This window comes from Dromiciops gliroides, chromosome 6 (assembly GCF_019393635.1).
Source record: "Dromiciops gliroides isolate mDroGli1 chromosome 6, mDroGli1.pri, whole genome shotgun sequence".
NCBI lineage: Eukaryota > Metazoa > Chordata > Mammalia > Microbiotheria > Microbiotheriidae > Dromiciops > Dromiciops gliroides.
This window is the reverse complement of record NC_057866.1, coordinates 16,805,890-16,830,291: the sequence shown is the minus strand read 5'-3', so window position 1 is coordinate 16,830,291 and position 24,402 is coordinate 16,805,890. Positions and strand designations below refer to the sequence as shown.

At 37.8% G+C, this 24,402-nt stretch overlaps 1 protein-coding gene and 1 pseudogene across 1 annotated transcript; both read right to left on the bottom strand.

Annotated features, from left to right (window-relative positions):
- Nucleotides 1–2,462: 2,462 nt before the first annotated feature.
- On the bottom strand, nucleotides 2,463–9,225 carry LOC122732922 (olfactory receptor 10Q1-like). Its single transcript, XM_043973352.1, has 2 exons — nucleotides 9,201–9,225; nucleotides 2,463–3,430 (listed from the first exon to the last, which is right to left on the bottom strand). Exons 1-2 carry the CDS (start codon nucleotides 9,223–9,225, stop codon nucleotides 2,463–2,465), a joined length of 993 nt encoding a protein of 330 aa, XP_043829287.1.
- An 11,763-nt stretch (nucleotides 9,226–20,988) lies between these two features.
- On the bottom strand, nucleotides 20,989–22,583 carry LOC122732734 (annotated as a pseudogene).
- Between the last annotated feature and the right edge of the window lie 1,819 nt (nucleotides 22,584–24,402).

Genomic DNA, 24,402 nt, shown 5'->3' with positions numbered 1-24,402 from the left:
TGCATTTGCTGCCCTGCCCGGTTTCAACTCTTTGGAACGAGATGCCACTGTGCCAGGTGTCCCCATCTCACTTTCCTGTTTTCTTCTCTGTATTATTTCCTCACTTTAGTTAGTAAACTCCTTGAGGGGAGAGACTGTTGTCCTTTTTATTACTTAAATCCCAGCACTTAGGACAGTAGATACTTAATAAATATTTATTGGATTGGGTACTGAATAAATTTTAAAATGATTCCATAATTTATAGCAGCTCTCTTTGTGGTGGCAAAGAACTGGAAATTGTGGGGATGCCCATCAACTGGGGAATGACTGAACAAATTTTGGTATATGATCATGATGGAATATTACTGTGCTATAAGAAATGATAAGCTCGATGACTTTAAAAAATCTTGGATAGACGTGCCTACAACAATGAGAGGTGAAATGAGCAGAACCAAGAGAACATTGTATACATTAACAGCAATGATTTTTTTTCTTTTTTTTTTTTTCAGGGCAATGAGGGTTAAGTGACTTGCTCGGGGTCACACAGTAAGTGTCAAGTGTTTGAGGTCTGATTTGAACTCAGGTCCTCCCAAATCCAGGGTGGAGTCTTTATCCTCTGTGCCACCTTGCTGCCCCCCCCCCCAGCAATGTTGTTTTAAGGACAACTTTGAATGAATGAGTCATTTTGACTATTTAAAATACCGGAAATAGAACTAGAAATTTTATATAAACAAATGTTGAAAACTATCTCTGCATGTAACTAGAAAATAATAAAATACTTTTATGATAAAAATAAATAAAATAAAAATAAAATAGAATACCTGAAGGAACTACAAAGGACATATGAAAGAAGACACTATTTGTATCAAGAGAATGAACTGATAGATAGAAATATGTATAGAATGATTTTTACGTGTGCACATATACCTATTTGTGTCTGATGATGGCCATCTCTAGGTTTGATGGGGGCAGAGGAAAAAAAAAGATAAAATTCACATAACTTTATTATATATTTAAAAGAAATAGCAAGTTGTACATAAGATTTGCAGTTTCATGTGCAACCATCATTTATTCTTCTGGAATGGAAATACTTGTTTTATTTCATAAATTAAAATGTCTGACTGGTTGGTTGGTAAAATAAAAAAAAGAAACATGCATAATTAAGCAAAGAAAATTTCCTTTCTGGGCCATGTCCAAAAAAAATGCATGTCTCATTCTAAATTTTGAATCCATCACCTCTTTTTCTATAGGTAAGTAGCATACTTCATCTTTCATTCCTCAAAATTATTGTTTATCAATTTAGAAGTCATTTAAAGTCATTTTCTTGGTGAACAATGCTAAAAGACACTCTGATCAACAATATTCAACCATGGTTCAGGTGAACCAATAAAGAAGAAGGCTATCCATCTTCAGTTGGAGAGATTTAAATGGTGGAATGAGATCCATATACTTGGATGTTGCCAATGTGTTTTATTTCAGGACAGTAAATTTATTACAAGGGCTTCTTCCTCCACCCGTTTTGGAAGAAGGGGCATATGACAGAGAGGAAATAGAACTTTTGTTATATATTTTTTAAAAATTACATTTATAAAAAGTTGTTTTTATATTTTAATGGTAGAAATTATATTCCTGGTTTGACTAACTTTCCTCTTTATCAATTCATCCAGGTCAACGATATTCAATGCTATCCATCAGAAGATGGATAGCCTTCTTTATTGGTTCACCTGAACCATGGTTGAATATTGTTGATCATTGTTCTCACTTAAACTGATGTTTTTTTTTTTTGGTAATTCCAGTGCATTCATATGCTATTATTTTAAATTATTCCCAGTAAGTTAATTTTATAGTTTTTTTGCTACTATAAAAAGGGTTGACATATCTGTCTATCCATCCATCCATCCATCCATCCATCCACCTGCCCACCCATCCACATCCATCCATCATCTATCATCTATCTATCTATCTATCTATCTATCTATCTATCTATCTATCTATCTATCTATCTATCTATCTATCTATCTATCTACTATCTGTCTGTCTGTCTGTCTGTCTGTCTGTCTGTCTGTCTGTCTGTCTATCTATCTATCTATCTATCTACTCTTTTCTTCCTTCTTTGATTTGTTTGAATCATAAACCTAGTGCTGACATTGTATCAAAGGGTATGTACAATTTAGTGACATTTTGGACATAGTTCCATATTTGGAATTGCAATTAGCAATCATTATGAATGAGATAGAAACATATAAAAAGTTCATAAAAACCGTATTTTGATCCATATTTGCTCTCCTAGAAGTAGAGTATCAAAAAAACAAAAACAATGGTGAGATGGATCTAATCAATCAGTCAGTTGACAAGTATTTATTAAGCAGGTATTATGACACTGAAGAAACTAAGGAAGTATACATTATGGGAAATGATTTATTGGGGTTGTGCTTTTTAGATATTCTATTTCTTAGAAACCATAAGACTCTTACCCTCCACCTTCACAGATTCTCAGAGGCTGCCTTTTGGCTCATAGCTTTTTTCAGAGCATTTTTGACATCCTTGTTCCTTAAGGTATAAATTATGGGGTTGAGAAGGGGAGTGACAAAGGTGTAGACTAAGGCAAGATGCCAATCCTCATCTGCAGTGGTGTTTGATGGGGGTCGAAAGTAGACCAGGCTGCCACAGCCATATTGTAGCAGGACCACAGTGAGATGGGAAGAGCAGGTGGAGAAGGCTCTCTGGCGCCCCTCAGCTGAGGGGATGTGCAAGATGGTGATGGCAATGAAGACATAGGAGACACAGATGAGCAGGAAGGGGATGGTCAGTACAAGGATGCTTATCACATAGAGGACAGCCTGTGGCACACGAGTGTCAGCACAGGCCAGGTGTAGTACAGGTGGTATATCACAGAAGAAATGGTTGATCTCTAGGAAGTGTCCACAAAAGGGCAGGGTGAAAACCAATGATGTGAGTGGCAGGGAAAGGAAGAGAGCCAGGCCCAGGGAACCAGCCACCATCTGGGTACACAGCTGTGGGGTCATGATGAGAGTGTATTGTAGGGGATGGCAGATGGCCACATAGCGGTCATATGCCATGACAGCCAATAGGAAACAGTCAGTGCTGCCAAGAGTAGCAAAGAAGAACATCTGGGTTGCACAGCCAGCCAATGGGATGGGCTTTCTTGCCCCAGTGATGTTGGAGAGCATCAGTGGTACCAATGTAGTGGTGTAACAGATCTCCAGGAAGGACAGGTTGGACAGGAAGAAGTACATGGGGGTATGCAGGGAGATGTGTGTATACACAGCCCAGATAATGGCCATGTTCCCACAGAGAATCATTATATAGAGAAAAAGGAAGAAGCAGAAGAGGAGGGCCTGGATCTTGGGGGAAGAGGTGAGCATTCGGAATACAAACTCAGTGGGGCCAGATTGGTTGAGATGAATAGTATCAGGAGAAGACATGTCACCTACCAAAGAAAAACAGAAAGTCAAGCTCCACTACTGGATTTCCTTAATGATATCAGCAACTTACAGTTTTGTTTCTAGAATCATAGACTGAGAGAATTTTGAACTTTCCACATTTATTAAGGATGCTTTGGCAGAAGTAACTTTACCTTTGTGTCCTTAAATCCTTTGGTTTATGGAGGGAATGAAATTTGCAGTCTAATAGTGTATATTATCAGTGCAAAACTCACTGTGTTCACTGTTCCAAGCCAGCACTTGAAAAGGCAAGTTGAATCTCCAGAGGCCAGTTAACTAGCATTCTGGGGGTAACTCTGAGTCATTGTGACTTTTTACATCATTGCCCATGAGCTCCCATTCTGAGGGATGTTCCTAATATTAATTAACCAGTGGATGTTAATTTGCCTTTACAGAAGTATAGAAGGTTTAGAAAAGATAGAAATTAGAAATTAGCAAAAACTTCTTCTGAAACCCAGAGGTACATCCTCCCTTCTGTGTAATGCAGTCTTTGAAGAGCATAGACTCAAATTTAAAGTGGTTGGTACAAAATACTCCCCTTCAACTCAGGGACTTGCCCTACCTCATGCACTCTCATTTACACACACAGAGACATATCCATGCACCCTCACAACAACATGCATAAGAAAAGTCTCTAGGGAGAGTTGAGTCCAATTTCATTGATAAAGGTACCGAGGAAGTCAGTTAAAGGATGTAAGTTGTCAAGTGGTAGCTTCTGGGCCTCGACGTCCTTTTCTTTATTGGCATATCCAGCAAGATTACTTCTGAGAGTGACATAGTCAATGGACTTTGAGCAAGCTCCCTAACTCAGTTGGGCCAGCATCTTCTAGGATGAGGTCTATAATGGCCTGCTAGCCTGGGTCAAGCTAGTTAATGACAGCTGCTACCAGCTACAGTAGTGTCTGCTACTGTCACCAGAAGCTCAGGACACTTTTCTTTTGATCTTTTGAATTTCATAAATTCATCCCTTAATTTATTCCATCTCTAGATGTACATTCACCCAAAATGAGGAAATAAGAATCTAAAAAAAGGCACCATACACACAGGGACACCTGGCAGCTGGGTGAAAGATAGCATGCTCCTATTTCTGCCTTACCTAGAAGCACTTAGCTATCCTTGTCACTGAAAAGACACTGAAGGGACACTGAAAAGGGAGAGAGTGAGGGATTATCTGCTCAAATCTCTTCTATGCACACTTAATTCTCAGTATAAAGATTTTTTATTGCTTGGCAATCAACTAAAAGATTTTTCTTTACTATCCAATATGTAAGAAGGAAATAGGCATAAGGCATCTGTTCAGACTCTGAATTGGGGAGAGAAGAAATTTATCACACATGCCTAGATATATGTTTAGTAAGCCACCATATTTTGTATTGGCAGAGGGCAGAAAATATTGTGCCTACTCTGTGTAACTCATGAAGAACAGTGAATCCACAAATACTCTAAGGATGGGGCACTCGCTAGTCCATACCCATTACATGAGCACTGACATTCTACATTCTATGTTCCAAGTTTTCCTCCAGGTCTGATTTTCTTTAAGGCTAATTTTATTTTGCCAATTACTTTATTAATTATTATGGGTATAACTTGTATAGAAAAAATTAAAAAGACTTTGGAACAAGTTGCATATTATATAATAACATTATCTTTATTGTCTTTAAAAATAAAATAGACATTTATGTGCCTATGTAAGTTAAGATGTTCCTTGAAGTAGAGGAATATAATAAAAAACTATGGAATCTCTAATTGTCCTAAGACTATGAACCTGAGACAACAGTAATGAAATATGGAAAATTTTAAAGACAATCATAATATGGTTAACATGTCTCCAAAATTGAAGAGATTTATCACTTTTCATCAAGATTGTCCATCTGTAAAGTTCTATAATTTATGGAGTAGGATTCTGTTAATGACCTATTCTAGGCATGGGCAAACTTGCCTCATTTCATTATGCTGTGATCCTGTGTTCTGGGAAAATGTTCCAGTAAAGAACAAGCTCTGGGAACATCCCCTGTCAGAACTAGAAAAGTGCCTGAGTGATAGACTGTGTTTGTGCTCATTGTCTGAATACCAGTCTCCCCAAGTCTGGAAAGGCTCAACACCAGGTTAGCCAAGGAGCATAGCATTTTTCAACCATTACAGCACTCAAAAGGAATGTGTCAAATTATAGTGAGGTTGTAATCTGTGTAGATGGAGAGAATGCTTTCAATGAAATCCATTAAGAAAACTTCTGGGAGTGACATAGTCAATGGACTTTAGCAGGCTCCCTGACTCAGTTAAACAAGTCGTATAGATCTTGTAGGATAAAGTCTATTGGCTTCTAGATCAATTTAATGCTACATTGGGTCAAGCTAGTCAATGACAGCTGCTACTAGCTACAGTTTTGTCAGGTCCTATCACCAGTAGGTCAGGGCACTTGAGATGGTTCTTTTGATCTTTTGAATTTCACAGGTTCATTCCTTAATTCATTCTATCTCCAGATTAACATTCACCTAAAATGAGGGGAAAAACCTATAAAAAAGGCAACAATTCCTTTGGTGCCTCAAATAAATCAAGTGAACATTCTGAGGAGGAAAATGTGTAAAAGAATAATACCTTTATACAGACTATTCCCATTTTGCAGAGGAAAAGACTGAGTGTCAGAGAAGATTTGGTGCTTTGTTCAAGATCAAATAAATAGGAAAATCTGGAGGCAGAATTTCAGTCTAGTTCTCTTGACTCTAAGACAAATACAATAAACTTCTACTCAGGCCTAGAAGGGTGAAGACATAGAAGAAGCAACAAAAGCAGAAACAGAAGAAAGAAATAGGAGAAGGAAGAGGATAAGGGAGAAGTTTGGAGGGCAGGAAGAGGAGGAAGAAGAATAATCGTTACTATACCCCCTTTGGGCTTCCTCTCCCAATTGCCACTCACACTGGAAGTTTGGGTTCTCAGAGATTGGTTGACTTCTCTTTTCAAGGTTCTAGGAGTGGCCCTGAGGGATTGGGCTTTCTAGTAATCTTGCTCATGAGCCACACCATCCACTAGGTTCTCCATTGTTAACCAGCCAGTGGACATTGATTAGATTTCACAAAAGGGTATTTACTGGGAAGATATAGCAAGAACAGTAGTTATAAAACAGTAGTTCCCTCAAACCAGGGGACATTCTTTGCTTGTATATGCACAATGCCTTTGAGGAGAGTCCTAATTTAAAAATAATCATAACAATAATTATATTAATAATAAAATTAGTACCTTAAAGTTTGCAAAGCATTTTATACATATATCTCATTTTGTCATCACAAAACCCTGGGTGATAGGTGCTATTATTATCCCCATTTTACAGATGAAAGAAATGAGGCAGATAGAGGTTAAGTGACTTGCCTAAGATCATAGGGTTAATAAGTGTCTCTGTTTGCATTTGTACCCAAGTCCTCCTGACTCCAGGTTTAGCTCTTTATCCAGTGCACCACTCAGCTTTGATACAAAACATAGGCACTATACTCCCTAACATTTCTTCTAAAACCCTTGGGTTTCATAACTCATAACCCACCTATTCTTTCTGATGATAAAGTAGCAAGTTTATCCATATCCATGTTGGGTAAGGTTGATGATTATTTGTTAAACCGAACTGATCTGAAGAAAATTTCAGTGTAACAAAGATTCTCTGAGTCTGTGCAAGTAGTGATTTCAAAGAACTGTGGAAACTTTGGGATACTTCCCTTTCACACTTAGAGTTCATCAATTTAGAACTCATTGAGGGTTGGGAACACATGCCAGACAATGACCTGGTACCCAGGAATTGTACAAAGACTCCAGGGAAGGTCCTTTCTGCATTGGACAGTTTTTCTGTGGAGGGCTTATGGAAGATTGTGGGCAAAAATGACACACGATGAAAAGGCATGTCTAGCATTTCATCTGAGCATGTAGAATTGAATTCCTTCCTAAGAATCATGGCAGAGCAAAGAACTCTGTTAGGAGTCAGAGGTTGTGGATTAAAATACCAGCTCCACGTGAGTTTTCTTATTTGTAAGTGAAGGGGTTCGACTAGTTGACTTTTAAAGTCCCGTCAGGGTTTTCAATCTATAATTTTATGATTTTATAAGATCAACAATTCTTTAATTATCTTCTGGACAATGGACTGGTCTCTCTGGTTTTTGACCCTTCTAAGAAGAACCAAGTTTTTAGCAACCTAATAAGAAATAAGCACCCTCAGCTTCTTACTGAGGGAAACAGCTTCCTCCTTAGTAAAGACAGGACAGACTATTCAGCTTGCTAGCTTCCTCCAGACAGCTAGACTTAATGTTTACTGGTGCCCCTAGTCTACACGGGTTAAGCCAGAGGTTTGAGCTTTTACAAGATCTGCTAGTTCTAATGGAGAGTTGTCCATTGAACTCCTCACAGATATATGATGAATTCTTATTACATGCCCTCCATCATGTGAGGATGCTGTATGGGATACAGAGAAGGAGAAGATGCAGTTCCTGTCATAAGGATTGGGTCATAGAGAAGGTCTTCTTAAACTTTTTCCACTCATAACCCCTTTTCACCCAAGAAATTTTTGTGCAACCCTAGGTATATCGGTATATAAAATAGGTATACATAATCTTTTACTGTCACCAAATTTTTCACAACCCCCACATTCAGTTACATGACCCCATATAGGATTACAAGCCACAGTTTAAGAAGCTAGGCTCTAGAGGATAGTACTAAAAGGAACATCGGAACACAGAGTATGGAATGAATCACAGCTGAAGTCAAGTCAACAAGAATTTATTAAGTGCCTACTATGCAAGAAGAATTGCATTGTGTGAAGAGTATTTTAGACATCCAGTCTAGCTTGCTAACTTTACAGATGAAAAATCTGAAGTGCAGAAAGGACAAGTGATATAGCAAGTTGGAAGCAGAGATGCTTATAGAACTGAGGGGTCCCGAACCCTAGTTAAGGATTCTTTCTTTTACACCAGTCACTTGACATAAATAACATTGATTTTCCTGAACTTGAAGAGGCAAGATTAGCACACATACAAAAGTTGCAGAAAGGCAATCTGGAAAGAGCTGGGACCCAGCTTGATCTCGAGTCAACTCTGTGACTTTAGGCAAGAGACTCAATGGTCCTGGACCTCAGTGTCCTTTTTTTTGTAAAATGAGAGAGTGATTGAGGATGAGCTTGAAGATATCCACCCTCTTAAGTAATAATAACAGCAACAACAACTAGCATTATATAGCTTTTAGGTTTGCCCAATAATTTATATATATATTTAAATATTTAAATGAATTTGATTAATTTATGACATCTATGAATTCTTTCCTTCAAAATGATCAAGTAGAAGTACACTGTATATTTGATGGATCCTTCTAAGATGATGATGCCAGAAAAGCTTAGTCTAGTGGACAGGACTCCAGATTTGCAGTGGGAAGATATTCACTCAGAAAAGTCACTTCTCCATAGACTTCACATTTCTCTTCATAGAACAAGAGAGTTGGATTAGATCTCCAGTTCTTAACCTAATGTCTATGAACTATTTTTCATATTTCAATTATTTCAATATAAGTTTTCTTTTGTATTCCTATTTATTTTATTCGATCCATTAAAACATAATTTTGAGGAGTCAGGAATCCATTAGCTTCCCCAGGCTGATAAAGAAGTCTGTGATACTAAAAAAGATTAAGAACATCTGGGCTAGTAGATCTCTAAGGTCCTGTCGAGCTTAAAACCCACTATGATTCCTAGCTAGACAACTAAATGAAAAGAAGGGAAAAAGTCATATTCCTTACCACCATCCAATGTCTCTGACTCCATGAGCCATCTAGCAAAAGGCTCTGATCCAAATACTGTCTTGGACATGCAGTCCTCTCAGAGAAATGCACCTATTTCCTTACACCTCTTTGCTTTGAGTTCAATGGAATGAGGTCTGGTAGCTTTCCAAGTGAGCAGGTTTTTCTGGAAAGGAGAAACCTTGGCTGTTGCTTCTCTTCCATGCCTCTGCTTTCTGGATGAATTTCATTCAGCTGAAGGTAAAGAAAAACTTAGGTGCCCTTCATTACCTGAGGATCTTAGAGAATGGACACCTTTGGTGTATGGAGGGTGGTTAGGGGTATCACAAAGTATTCCTAGATGTTGTCCAGGGTGTCCCCAGTTTAGGAACCCTAAATAGTACAAGTTCTCTTATGTCCATTAATAGTGTTGCCCTGGCTACTTTGGCATAGTTATTTAGTGTCTTTGAATACTTTGGGGAATGGTTTGCTGAAGCACAGAAGTTTTCCCAGTGGATCTCTCTAAGTGAATCAAAGACAAGCTTAATGGGCACTCAGATCTTCTTTGTTTGTGATGTGGAACCACAACTGATACCTAGGGACCCAGAGGAGGGACTCTTACTCTTCTGTCCTCCCCTCCTTTCCATCAGGGACTTCCCGAGTCCATGTTCCAGTATATCTTCCTAGTAGGAAGTGGTAAAAAGAATGGGCTTATCCTAAAAGTGGCAAGAGCCCCATAATGGGAATCAGGAGACTGGGGCTAAAGACCCAGCTCAGCCACAGAATAAACTGGGTGACCCTGGGGTAAGTCACTCAGCAATTCTGGTTGGATAGAGATGGAGTGGGCCCCAGATATAGGCACTCATTCAGCCATCTTTTCAACCAACATTTATTTAAAGATCTATTATGGGGTAGCAAGACAAAGTGAAGCTCAGATGCTGTCTTCAAGGAGCTTATAGTCTGATGTCATGCCAGATTAAGCTCATTTCTTTTTTCAACAGGGGCTGGTTGATTTTTTTTTTGAGTGAAAATTCCAACTTCCAAGGGATGTGGTCAAATCAAATTAGGGGACCATCACAGGTCTACTTCACTTCTCAACTTCTTCACCTGGGAAATGAGGCATTTGGATCAGATGATTCCTAAAGTCTAAATTTTCAGTTTGTTAGGAAGGTGACAGAATGGGACAATGAAAAAAGACATCAGATCTGGAGTCAGAGGACCTGGGTTCAGATCCTGTCTACCATTGACTTTCTAGATCCATCCTCCATTCAGCTGTGAGATTGATCTTCCTAAAGTGCAGGTCTCACCATCCACACCACTACCCCCATTCAATAACCTCCAGCAGCTCCCTATAACCTCCAGCATCCAATAGAAAATCTTCTGTTTGGTAGTCAACATCCTTTCCAACCTTCTGGTCTCCCCCTACCTTTACAATCACTGTATACCTTCATTACACTCTTCCATCTACTCTTCAGTTTAGTGAAACTGGTCTCTTCATTGTTCTTCACATATGAAAATGCATCTCTCAACTTTAAGCATTTTCACAGGCTGTCTTCCATGCCTTCCTGGAATGCTCTTCCTTGTCATCACTGCCTTCTGGCTCCTCTGGGTTCCTTCAAGTGTCAGCTAATATCCCATATTCTGCAAGAAGCCTTTCCCAGGTCTCCTTAATCTCAGAGCCTTCCCTCTCATTATCATTAACCCAAATTTATATCTTATATATAATATATAATTATTATATTTTATAAACAACATAAATGATATAATTATTATATTTTATATAAATATGTTAGACATATTTATATAATTAATCATTATCATTAGCCCAAATTTATCCTGTATGTTTCTTTATTTGCATATCACGAAGTGGGAAGACTATGAAATGGGGCTGATGATAATCTACATCAATTCCTAATCCATAAAGAGAGGAGTTTCCCTCAGGGTGAAACAGCTGAAATAGGAGAATCAATAGGAAATAATTAATGCAGTATATGTTTATTACCTTAAGGCTAACAAACACTTTGAATGTATGGTTTAATTTGATTCCCAGACTACCTTATACATTCAGAAATGAAAGTATTTTTAAACATTTATTTTTTTATTTTTATTTTTTTGGTGAGGCAATTGGGGTTAAGTGACTTGCCCAAGGTCACACAGCTAATAAGTGTCAAGTGTCTGAGGCCAGATTTGAACTCAGGTCCTCCTGACTCCAGGGCCAGTGCTCTATCCACTGTGCCACCTAGCTGCCCACTAAACATTTATTTTTTAAATTAAAAGATTCATATTTTCTTATTCCCTCTCATTCCCAAATGGAAAAAAAGACTAACAAAATACATATACATAAATAAATAAAATACATAACAAAATGCATATCTAAGCAAAACACATTTGTGTATTGGCCATGTCCAAAAATATGTCTCCTTCTGCATCTTGAGCCCATCACCTTCTCTCAGGAGACAGGTATGATGCTCAATCATCATTTTTCTGCAATTGTGGTTGGTCTATTGCCTTCACTGGACTTCTTAAGCCTTTGAAAATTGATCGTCTTTGTAATGTTCTTCTGGTTCTGTTTCTCTTAATCCAAGCATTTTGATCACCATTTTACAGATAAAGAAATTGAGGCTCATGGGTGAAGTGAATTGATCAGGGTCAGGTATTTAATAATTATCAGCTGTCAAACCTAGCTCTCTCATAACCCCAGAAAAAATGGATAATTAGCTACAAAATGTAAAAACCCAATAAATTAACCAAAACCAAAGAAATTAACCAAAGAAATTTAAAATAACTGAATGTAAGAAAGAGAGCAAACCACAAATGAACATCCACAGAATTTATTAGAGAACAAGGTTCAGATGAATTAAGAAGTGAATTGTATTGAATGTTCAGTAGTCGCTATGATTGTCAGGATGCCTTTTGTTACATCAAACCTATATCAAGCAAGCAAGCAACACTCATTTATGAGGCAATTGCTGTATGTCAGGCACATTGCTAGGTACCAGTGAACACAAAAGATCAAGTGAGACATGTTCTTTCAAGGAACTTACATTTTTATCAGAAGGGATAAGATATATATGTATAAATCTATGCAAAAATAATTAGGAGACAGTTTAGGTAGGGTTAAAATTATAGATGTGCCTCTTTTCAATTTCAATTTATTGTTCTAAGTTCTTCCTTCTGAGGTCATGCATAGAAATATAAGATCACAGATTTATGGCTGCAAGGAGGCTGAGAGGCAACTGAGCACCATTGTATTTTGTAGATGAAGAAACTGAGACATTCAGTAATTTGCCCAAAGTCACACAAAATGTTATGTGGTATTCTTAGTTGGATCTGTGGTTACCCAAAAGAAAATAATCTCTGTTGCCATTAATAATTGTAACAATGACCATAATGTTTAAATCTACATTTTGGACCTACTGACACCACCTTAGGAAACACAAGAAAAAACTTAAAATAGATAGATGAGCCTGGATTTGCCAAGGATAATCAAACATGATTTGCCTTTGGATAAAGCCTATGGATTAGCTTAGTTCCAAAATGGGACTAAAAGGTTTTTTGTGTGCAGTATTCACATGACTTGTGCCGGGAAAAGTTAACAATTATCTGAATCATGGTGATTTGTTTTTAGAAAGGAGTTTTATTATATTATTCAAGACTATTATCAATGCCAGAAATTAAAGAAATGCTATCCTTAACTAGTCTGGACTCATTGATCAATGCAGATTATATAGGGAAACAGAAGAAATTGTGCATCATATCCCTTCAGATTGCAATGCAAAACTTAAGAACCTATTGAACCTAAATGGACACAAGCAGGTGGCCAGATATATACTAGAAGTTTGGCATCTTTAATGAAAAGTCAATCCCTAAACTGCAAATACAGACCCTACCTTTAGAAATCAACAATTTAAATATGCTGAAATTAGGGCATTATGTCTTTTTCTTGTTTGTTTTTTTGTTTTTTGATTTTTTTTGTGGGGCAATGAGGATTAAGCGACTTGCCCAGGTTCACACAGCTAGTAAGTGTCAAGTGTCTGAGGCCAGATTTGAACTCGGGTCCTCCTGAATCTAGGGCCTGTGTTTTATCCATGGCACCACCCAGCAGTACCCACTGGGGCATTATTTCTGACCAAAATCTTGCCTACAATGGCCTGGATTGTTCCACTCACATTTAAAAATGCTTTTTATATGTCACCCTACCAAATATTAATTATCTTCAAACTATATTGAATGAAAACTTTCCCAAATAAAGAGATCTAGTGGAAGCAATGTGATTTACATGAGCATTGAAATATATAACATTTACATTATCTTTTCTGCTACTGGAGTTTTCCTGGTGATACTTTCAAAGTGCTTACCAAGTGAATATATTAAAACATTTTTATCAGTTACAAAAAAAATACCTTAATTTCATCCACTTGTGCAATAGTCTGAAAACCATTCAATATATAAGAATGATAGGATAATGGCATTCTATGATTGTTTCTATCTGAACTCCATTGACAAATATGATGAACTAATGGACATAGAAAAGTTAGTTCATAAAGCCAGGTTCTGAGTACAGCTAGGTAGTGCAGTAGATAGAGTGTCGGGCCTGAAGTAAGGAAGAATCATCTTCAGAGTTCAAATTGGGCCTCAGATACTTAGTAGCTATGTGACCCTGGACAAGTCACTTAACCCTATTTGCCTTAGTTCATTATCTGTAAAATGAGCTGGAGAAGGAAATGGTAAATCATTTCAGAATCTTTGCCAACCCCAAATGTGGTCACGAAGAGTTGGATATAAGTGAACAAAAGCCTCCCAAAACTCAGACATACATTACTGTGCATAAAATTATCCTTTATAATAAGGCAATGAAGACTGTTATCAGCATGAAAATACAACATAATCTTATAGTTGCAAGGGAATTCTTCAGATTATGCATACTGTAATAAGAATAGATTCTATAGTTCCATAGGGTGGAGTGGATTCAAGAGGCAGAGAAAAGTCAGGGATTCACTTGATCTCTCCCAAATTCCCTTCCAAACAACTTTAAAATAATATTTCAAAACAAATTCTGGAGTCACAGAAGTAACAAAAGGTCAGGTTGAAAGTTTTCCAGCCCAACATAACTCAGAAGTTCAGTGGAAAAGGTTTGTCACACCAGGTTGACAGTGAAGTGTAGCCCAGAGCAGGCTACACCCTGGGAAGACAGCAGCAGTTCACACCTCAACAAGTGAGCCGCAGGACTTGGGGGCATCTGAGTCAGCAGCAGCAGCTTCAAGAGCTCTCAGTTTATAGACAACAGGGCGTCAACAACTGGTCAGAAGGAGATTACAGGGTCCTCTTGCTGGCACTGGGAGCAGGACTCTGTTGCATGTTCATATGTAAATCCAGGTTAAAGTCTTAGGTCACAATTCCAGGGCAAGGAGAAACACTAGCATAGCAGAGTTTGCAACCACAGGGGAGTGGGGATCCTGGTCACAATTCCCATGGAAAAAAGAGCATTAGTGATCACTCACAGACCAGAGTAGAGCACTGGTGAGTAGTAAATAATACATCTCTCCTTAGATAATACCACTTTGGAAGAACTAAAAATTTAAAGATACCCTCCCCCCCAGTAGCTTTGCAATTAGCTCCACAAATAACCTAAGAGTTGAGACAGTGCCCCCTCCACTCCAAGATGGTAGGGAAAAGGCAAGGACTTACCTGATATCTCCCAAATTCCCTTCCAAACAACTTTATAATAATGCTTCAAAAATTTTGAAGTGGGAGAACCAACAAAAAATCATATTGAAACAGTTTTCCAGCCAAAGATAACTTAGAAGGTCAGTAGGAAAGGTTTGTGACACTAGGTGAGTGTGAAGTCCCCCCACCCCCCTCTCCCCCCAGCAGGAAAGACCCTGGGAAGATGGCAGCAGACCACATTTCACCAATTGAATACCAGGCCTTGGGGACAACTGAGTCAGCAGATGCAGCTTTCAGAGTTCTCAGCCTACAGACAAAAAGCGGGTTGACAGCTAGACAGAAGGAAACTACAGAGTTCCTTTTGCTGGCACTGGGTACAGGATTCTGTTGCATTGTCCATGTGGATCCAGGTCTAAGTCCTAGGTCACAGTTCTGGGGCAAGGAGGAACACTATCACACCAGAGTTTGCAACCACAAGGGAGTGGGGACTGTAGTCATAGTTCCAGGGGGAAAGAATATTTGTGGTCATTCACAGTCCAGAGCAGAGGGTAGGAGAGTAGTGAACATATCCCTTCCTTAGATCATACAAAGGTCAAGAAATCAGCTAGAAAAATAAGCAAATAACAAAAACCCCCAAACATAGAAAGTTACTATGGATCAAAACACAAACTCAGACGAAGACAACACAGTCAAATTGCTACATCCTATGGTAAAAAATGGAAGTTTTAACTGAAATTTAAGAATTGAATGCATACTACTGAAATGGTTTTTGAAGGACTGCCCTTTTGGGGAGGAGACCAGGACGAACAGCCATGTGCCTGTTGCTGCCCGGGAGAGCATGGCCAAGCATGCCATACTTCCGGGACATCAGCTTAAAACTGAGTAGTAAAATGGAAGTTCTGGCTCAGCTCGCACACTCTGGCTTCTGAGTTTAGCGGTGATGGCGCGTTCTGGTGATCGGCTCTGGTTCTCTGTGGCGGCACACGTTTGACTCTGGTTCTCAGTCTGAGAGGCAGTTTTGGGATTTGGTGAGTTTCGTAAAGAATATAGACTAAGCTTAGATCTAAGACTATTCATTTGTATTTCTACTTTCCTATTTCCCTAATCAGTATCACCTGTTTGTTGCCCAAACAATAAAAGCTAATCCCTATCTGATTAAAGCTCAGAGGCTTCTTTTCTTTTTTTTTTTTTTTTTTTTTTTTTGCGGGGCAATGGGGGTTAAGTGACTTGCCCAGGGTCACACAGCTAGTAAGTGTTAAGTGTCTGAGGCCGGGTTTGAACTCAGGTACTCCTGAATCCAGGGCCGGTGCTTTTCTGTGCCATCTAGCTGCCCCCGGCTTCTTTTCTTACTGGTCTGGGAGATATACAAGGGGAAAAGTTAAAGGGGAAGTTTAATGATCTTATATCCAATTTTAAATCTCACAATCCAAAGCCTGAAAAAACATGTGAATTAATTTCAGGCCCAAAAAGAATTCCTGGAAGAGCTCAAAAAGAATTTTAAAAAACCTAATACAAGAGACAGGAAAAATTTGGAAAAGAAATGAGAGTGATGCAAGAAAATCACAAAGAAGAGTCAACACCTTGGTAAAGGAGGCAAAAAATTACTGAAGAAAATAACACTATAAAAAATAGGCCAAATTGTAAGAGAGGCACAAAAATCTACTCAAGAAAAGAACTTAAAAAGCAGAAGTGGATAAATAGAAAAAGCTATACAAGAATTCACTGAAGGAAAGGACTCCTCAAAAAGTAGAATTGGCCAAATGGAAAAGGAGGTACAATAGCTCATTGAAGAACATAATTCTTTAAAAATTAGAATTGGGCAAGTGGAAGCTAATGACTTCATGAGACAGAAAAAATAACCAAACAAAATAAAAAAGAAAAATAGAAGAAAATGTGAAATATCTCTTTGGAAAAAACAACTGACAAGGAAAATAGATCAAGGAGATGTAAATTGACTTATTGGACTACATGAAAAACATGATTAAAAAAAGAGCCTAAATTTCATCTCTCAAGAATTTATCAAGTATGCTGTTGTATTTTTCTATTTTGAGGTTTTTCATCGTTGCTCTGATTTTTTCTCTTATAACATGACTAATGCAGAAATAGGATTAATGTTCTTATGTGTATATATATATATATATATATATATATATATATATATATATAACCTATATCAGATTACCTGCTGTCTAGGGGAGGGGAGGGAGGGAGAAAAATCTGAAATTGTAAAGCTTGTATAAACAAAAGTTGAGAACTATCTTTACATGTAACAGAAAAAAATAAAATACTTTATTAATTAAAAAAAAGAATTTATCAAGTAAAACTGCCCTGATATCCTAGAACCAGAGAGTAAAATATAAATTAAAAGAATTCATTGATCACGGGGGGCGGGGGACAGCTAGGTGGCACAGTATATAAAGCACTGGCCCTGGATTCAGGAGTACCTGAGTTCAAATCCGACCTCAGACATTTGACACTTACTAGCTGTGTGACCCTGGGCAAGTCACTTAACCCCCATTGCCCTGCCAAAAAAAAAAAAAAAAGAATTCATTGATCACAACCTGAAAGAGATCCCCAAATGATAACTACCAGGAATATTATAGCCAAATTCAAGAGCTTTCACATCAAGAAGAAAATATTACAGGCAGAAAGAAGCAATTTAAATATTGAGGAAATCACATTCAGGATAAGATAAGAGTTAGCAGCTATTACCTTAGGATATGATATTCCAGTGGACAAAGAAGATTGGATTACAGTGATGAATCATTTACCCAGAAAAACTAAGGTTAATTCTTGAGAGGAAAAATGGATATTTAATGAAATTGGAACCTTCAAGTATTCCTGATGAAAAGACCAGAGTTGAATAGAAAACTTTACTTTCAAATCCAAGACTCAAGAGAGGTATAAATAGATAAACATAAACTCTCATAAGAGAGTTATATTACTACATGGTAGGATTATATTTGCACCTCCTAAGAACTTTGTGATTTGAGGCAGTTAGGAGGAATATAAAGAGACAGAGGGCATGGATGTGAATTGAATAAGATATGATGACATCTAAAAAAGTAAACTTAATGGATGAAAAAGAGAACAGCACTGGGAGAATGAATAAATTATTATCTCAAATAAAAAAGGCATGAGGGACAGCTAGGTGGTGCAGTGGATAAAGCACTGGCCTTGGATTCAGGAGGTCCTGAGTTCAAATCTGACCTCAGACACTTGACGCTTACTAGCTGTGTGACTCTGGGCAGGTCACTTAACCCCAACTGCCTCACCAAAAAAAAAAAAAAAGGCATGAAAGCTTTCACAGTGGAGTGGAAGATGAGGGAGTTAGCCTTGAACTTTACTCTCACTGGAATTGGCTCAAAGAGAGAATAACATATACATTCAGTTGGTTATTAAAATCTATCTTACCCTAGAAGAAGGTAGGAGTTTAAGGAGATAAGAGATAGGGTAGCTATTAAAAAGGATGGCTTATTAGGGAACTTAGAAGCAAAACACTTTTAAGGCTGTATAGGATGAAAGGTAAAAGAGAGAAGGATAAACAGGGGAAAGAGTATGGAGGGAATAGACATTTAGCCATCAAAAGTGTGAAAAAACATTTTTATATCAAGTTTCTCTGATAAATGTCTCATTTTCCAAATATGTAAAGAATTGAGTCAAATTTTTAAGAATACAAGTTGTTCCTGAATTAGTAGTCAAAGGATATGAATAGTTTTCAGATGAAGCAAAGTTATCAAAAGTTACATAAAAATGCTCTCAATCACTATTGACTAGAGATATGCAAATTAAAAGACCTCTGAGGTACCACCCCATACCTATCAAGTTGGCTAAAATGACAAAAAAGGAAAATACTGGAGGGGATGTGGGAAAATTGAGACCTCCATTGTTGGTGGAGTTGTGAACTGATGCAACCATTCTGGAGAGCCATTTGGGACTCTTCTCCATTAATACCCTTTGACTCAGCAATGCCACTGCTAGGTTTATATAGTCCAAAGAGAAAAAAAACAGCAAAAGGGAAAAGGGCCCATATATACAAGAATATTTATAGCAGCTCTTTTTGTTGTGGCTAGGAATTGTAAATTGAGTAGATGTCCATGAATTGGGAAATAGCTGAACAAGTTGTGGTATAAGATTAAGATGGAATACTATTGTGCTATAAAAAAAAATGTTGAGCAGGATGCTATCAAAAAAATCTGGAAACACAGACATGAACTGATGCACAGTGAAATGAGGAGAACCAGAACACTGTACATAATAACAGCAACATTGTAAACAATGCTCAAGTGTGTATAATTTAGCTTTTCACAACAACACAATCATCCAAGATAATTCCAAAGGACTTATGATTAAAAATGCTATATACCTCTAGAGAAAGAACTGATACAGTCTGAATGCAGATTGAAGCATACTTTTTTTTAGTATTTGATAGCAGCTTTTTATAGGTTTATAGGTTTTTATAGGTTATAGGTTTTATAAGTTAAGCACATATACTAAATTAGGAACACATTTAGATGCCTCTTTTGAAAGAACGTTTTAGTTTATTTTAACTGATGGTTTAAAAAATAAAAACAATGCATTTTTTCCACATACACTTTTTGGAAGTAGGGCAATGAGGGTTAGGTGACTTGCCCAGGGTCACACAGCTAGTAAGTGTCAGGTGTCTGAGGATGCATTTGAACTCAGGTTCTCCTGAATCCAGGGCCAGTGCTTTATCCATTGTGCCATCTAGCTGTCCCCAACAATGCAATTTTTAAACACTTCTGAAAACTTACAAGTGCAGCAATATATTCTGTTTCCTTTATTAAATGGCATGGTTTCAACCCAAATCTGATAAGGTCACAACAAAGAGAATCAAGTAACTGCATAGATTTATCTGCCTTACTTGATTCTATAATGTTTACTTGTCTGTTGTCTACACTTTCAGTGCAAAAAAACCACCCCAAAACCCAAACCACCACACTGGAATCTTCACAATAGCGAGAAAAATGTTCATTTTAACCTCACTGCCATATCAGTGCATGCAAAATCAACAGGATAACTGTCAGTATATGTGGCAGGATCATTAGAAATCAAGTTGGAAAGGGGAAAGGAGTTTAATTCACATAGTATCTGGTGGATTTGGACTTTTCAATTTCACCAGTTTTTGATCTTAAATTGCTTTGTCTTTGTTATACCTACTTTTAGTGAACACCACACAGTTTTAAGATTTTAGACTTTGTGTGAGTAGGATGCAGTTACCATATTAAGCTTTTTAAAACTCATCATTTGGGGAAAGAAAACAAAAGCACAGTGAACTTCAATTCAATGCTATATGCACAAGAGTTGAAAAATCTGAACCACCTTAAAGAGAAATTGATTCTAAAATTTATGAAATCTATAAATAAGCAGATGCCAAGCCATTATATTAGAACAGGTTCTCTAGCAAGTACAAATTTTGCAGTTAAAACATGTGTTTGTATCCATTTAAGATAGAAGACAAAACTCATTCCTTAAAGTGTCTCCACCTTGGAAGATATAGACTTTTAATGAATGCACACCTGCTATGTGTTGTTCATCATTGAAGAAAACCCCAGCTGATCCACAAAGCTCTGATGGCATCTGTCCTTATCTTCATCATAGTGAATACAGCCCACATCTGATCAATAAATTAGTTTAGATTTTTCTAACCATTTACATCAATACATTGGGAAATCACACCCAGAAACAATGGCAACAAATCTATTTTTGTGATAGCTTCCAGAATATACTCACCCATCATACCCAAGTGGCTTCATCCACAGTACATCATTTCCCAAAGAAATGCTGTGTGGAAAGCCTATGTGCCACTGCTATGAAATTTCTCTAACAAATCTGCAGGCGGCGCTGTCAGCACATGGAACAAAGAAAAAGGAGAAAATAGGAGACCTGGGATGTTGAAAACTCTAGAAAAGTTTAGGAAATCATGCATATGCATTTATAGTCCATGTGAGAGTGACTTTTGGCAACTGCAAAGTGACCAATATATGACTTGTTTTAAAGAGCATCAAAATGAAGAGGAGGTGTGTATATTTGGGAGCTTTTTGATGTTTGTTTTTGTCCTTTGGTAGCCATCTGTTGGTGCTTCAAATTGATTGGGGAGAGAAGCTGCCCTCTAGGGAATTTAAAAATTAAATTCTTTTGTTTGAAGGTTGGCCGTTGGGTCAAGATTGTAAGTGCCTCCTTGTGTTGCTTTGGGAATGAGGCTAGGATCTTCATCAATATCATTACCAGAGTCATACTGATCTATGCTCTCAAATGCTAATTTAGAAATAGCCTCATTTTCATGTTGTTGTAATGCTTCAATTTTCTCCAAACCTCCACATTCTTCTAGTATTTCAACTATTGTGCTGGATTCATCATCAGCCATCATCAGACTGTTTTCCAGACCATCTAGAATGACCTGAACCACCTGAGAGTCTCTTACTGACAGTAAGTTACAGAATGGTGGTATTGCATTCTGCTATACAAGGTATTCAATCTGATCTTTTCACCAACTTCCTGTCAAGTTGCTGATCACCCAAGCAGCTTCTTTTTGGTTTCCAAAGTCCCTCTTATCCAGCTGGAGTATGCTCATAGGGATTAATCCAGTATCTATTACAGCTTGTACTTGTTGCTGGCTTTCTGCTGTTATACTGGAGAGGAACCAAACTGCTTTCTTATTTATCTTCTCTTTTGGGCGAGACAAGAGATTTGGGAAGTGTGAAAGAATATCATAGTTGAGAACAACTTGTCTGCTCATCACTATGTTGCCTATTGATCTCAGAGCTTTTGTTTGAACTTTAACTTCCTTACTGCTCAGAAGAGGCACAAGAGATGGTACAACTCCTGAATCAATCACCATTTGAATCTGTTCATTACCTCCATCAGTTAGGTAAGACAAAGTCCAAACATTGTACACAAGAGTATTTATATCTGTATGGTATATGAGGACAAATAATGCTGGTAGAATCTCCTGTGCTGCATTCATAGGTGGTGGGGGATCCTTATTCCTGCAGAGATTCACTATGACCCATGGGACTTTCCTTAGGAAGGTGATGGGAATGGAGGCATTGATAGAGGACAGAAGAGGTTTAAAACTTCCAGTGATAATCACATTATCTCTGCATTGAGGACCATCACCTATAATATTTCTAAGGTCCACACTGCTTGCTCACAAACATTCTGAGCCTCAAAAAAAAGAGGTACTACATTAGACTCTACCACTGCTTGAGTCTGTTCAGAAGTTCCTAATGCTATGTTAGTCAGTGACCATGCAACTTTAAATTGTAATGAAGAATTATCTTTTTCTAGATATTTGACTAGAATTGGTAAAATTCCAGATTTTATTAAGTCATCAATTGGTGTATTTCTGTCACTGAATAATAGTTTTCTTGCATCTTGGACATTGTCCAACTGGACCATCATGTTATCACCTGTGGCATTCTGCAATATAGCTTCTAGTGTTACATTTTGTGCTTTAAGATCAGCATCAATATCAGAATCTTCTAAGCTTTCTTCTTGAGGAATATTTATTTTTTCCCCCAATAAATGTTCATCTCTTTTTTTCTTATGGAGTTCAATTGTTACTTCATTTCAGTGTCTTCTCATAGTCCAGCTGTTCTTTTGTACTTCACAATTTCCAGAAACTCACTTCATGATCTCCAGAAATTTATAATCTTCCACATCTCAGCCCTTATTCTTGAAGCTCTTGATGTAGTCCTTCTCCAAGCTGGCATTTTTGGCCGTGGCTCTGTGCTGCTCCTGTGGCAGTGAGTCTCCAGTGAGGGAAGGGGAGGGCTTGGGTTAGAGGAAGGTTGAGAGTTGAAACATACTTTTTAATAACTTTCTTTTTCTTTTTTTCTCTTTGTTTTCTTTTATAACACGACCAATATGGAAATGCTTTACCTGACTGTACATGTATAACCAATATCCTATTGGTGACCTTCTCAAGAAGGGGAAATGGGAGGAAGTGAGGGAAAGAATTCACAACTCAAAATTTTAAAAAAAGGAATGTTAAAAATTGGTACTTGAGAAAATGAAATATAAAAAATAGATTCAACAACATGCCACAAAATGCTTATCCGCCCTCTGCTTGAAGAGAGAAGTGAGATTGGGACTAAGAAGATGGGAGTACATGCACGAAGCAAGAGAATTGAATATCTATTTACCTAGATTTGGATACAGAGCCCTGGGAACCAATGAAAGTTGAAAAAGAAAGGTCTTGTCAGTGCACCCACATAGGTGGAAATGAACTAGCTTTGTGAACTTCCAGAAAAAATTAGTGGTGTTGTTTACCTGGTTAAAGTCCTAATCACCTAATTTTTGTGGAAACACTATCTTCATGGAGGAGGACAGGCAACTCTATTTTGATATGATTTCATGTCTGTGGGAGATAGGAGTGGGGACTGGAAGATGATTTGTTTGTAGCTTTTGGAAGAACCAATGGGATCTACCTATGAGGAGGCTCAGTGGCCACACCTTTGGTGAACCAAGGCCCCTTTTCCCACAGGGGAGAAGGGATGAGGCTATGTAGATAAACCCAGCTGCAATCACTGATCAGTCAATTATATGGCCTGTTCTCTCTCCTGGAATATCTATAGGAGGGACTGGCATCTGATTTGCATCCTCTAGGTAATCATCTAACTGTGTCTGATGCCAAGATTTCTTTGAATGCTGGGTTAGGGGAATAGGGAATTTGTGGTTCATCACTCATGGTATGTAACCTCTGGAAGGAGAGGCATCCCAGCAAGCCTTGTGCTTACTCTGCATGGCATACTGGATGTAATACTTACTTTAGACCCTGGAAGATGTGGATTCAAACACTGCCTCTGCACCAACTATGTCATCAAAGGCAAGTTGAATGACTTTGCATCAATGGTTAAAATAGGGATAATAATACCCATGGTATCTCAAATAGTTGTTATGAGTCTTACATGAAATAATGTATGAAAATACTTTGAATGCCTTAAATTACCACATAGATATATAGAGAATTGGGTGTGTGATGCTGACAGTAATTAACAAACCCTTTCTAACCTCAGTTTTCTCATCTGCACAATGGGGGGGGGGGTGGAGGGTTGGACTTAATAGTCTTTAAGGTCCTTTGTAGCTCTAAATCTTGATTCTGTGAAATGATAGCAATATTTTCTAAACTTGCTATATAAGTGTCAGATATTATTATTTGTCCTACCTAAGATTTGTGCATTCAAAGGCATTTGAGATCTGCTTTCTCTCAGCTGGTACAAAGTTTCAGTTTTGTCTATCCAATTCAGTATAAAACCATGTAGACACAATTCCCTGAGCTACCCAAACCAGCTTGAAAAGGTCTGGGTGGGGTAGCCTGTCTGAGACCACCTGGGCTCTCCAAAACCAGAACTAATATTCAGACTCCAAGTGGCAATCAGGATATGATACTATGATCATAGGATTTAGCACTGAAAGGGGCTTCAGAGATGGCAAATCCATCCTTTTACATGTGGAGAAGCTAGGCCCAGAAAGAGAAAGTCATTTATTTAAGTTCATACAAGGAATAAAGAAGAGAGACAAGATTTGAACT

Bases quoted from the DNA above. Each gene is read 5' to 3' on its own strand.
- LOC122732922 (XM_043973352.1), bottom strand. From the start codon at position 9,225: ATGGAGTCAGAGACATTGGATGGTG. The intron at 3,431-9,200 runs GTAAGGAATATG...TTTCTTTGGTAG, and splicing joins GTCAGAGACATTGGATGGTG to GTGACATGTCTTCTCCTGAT.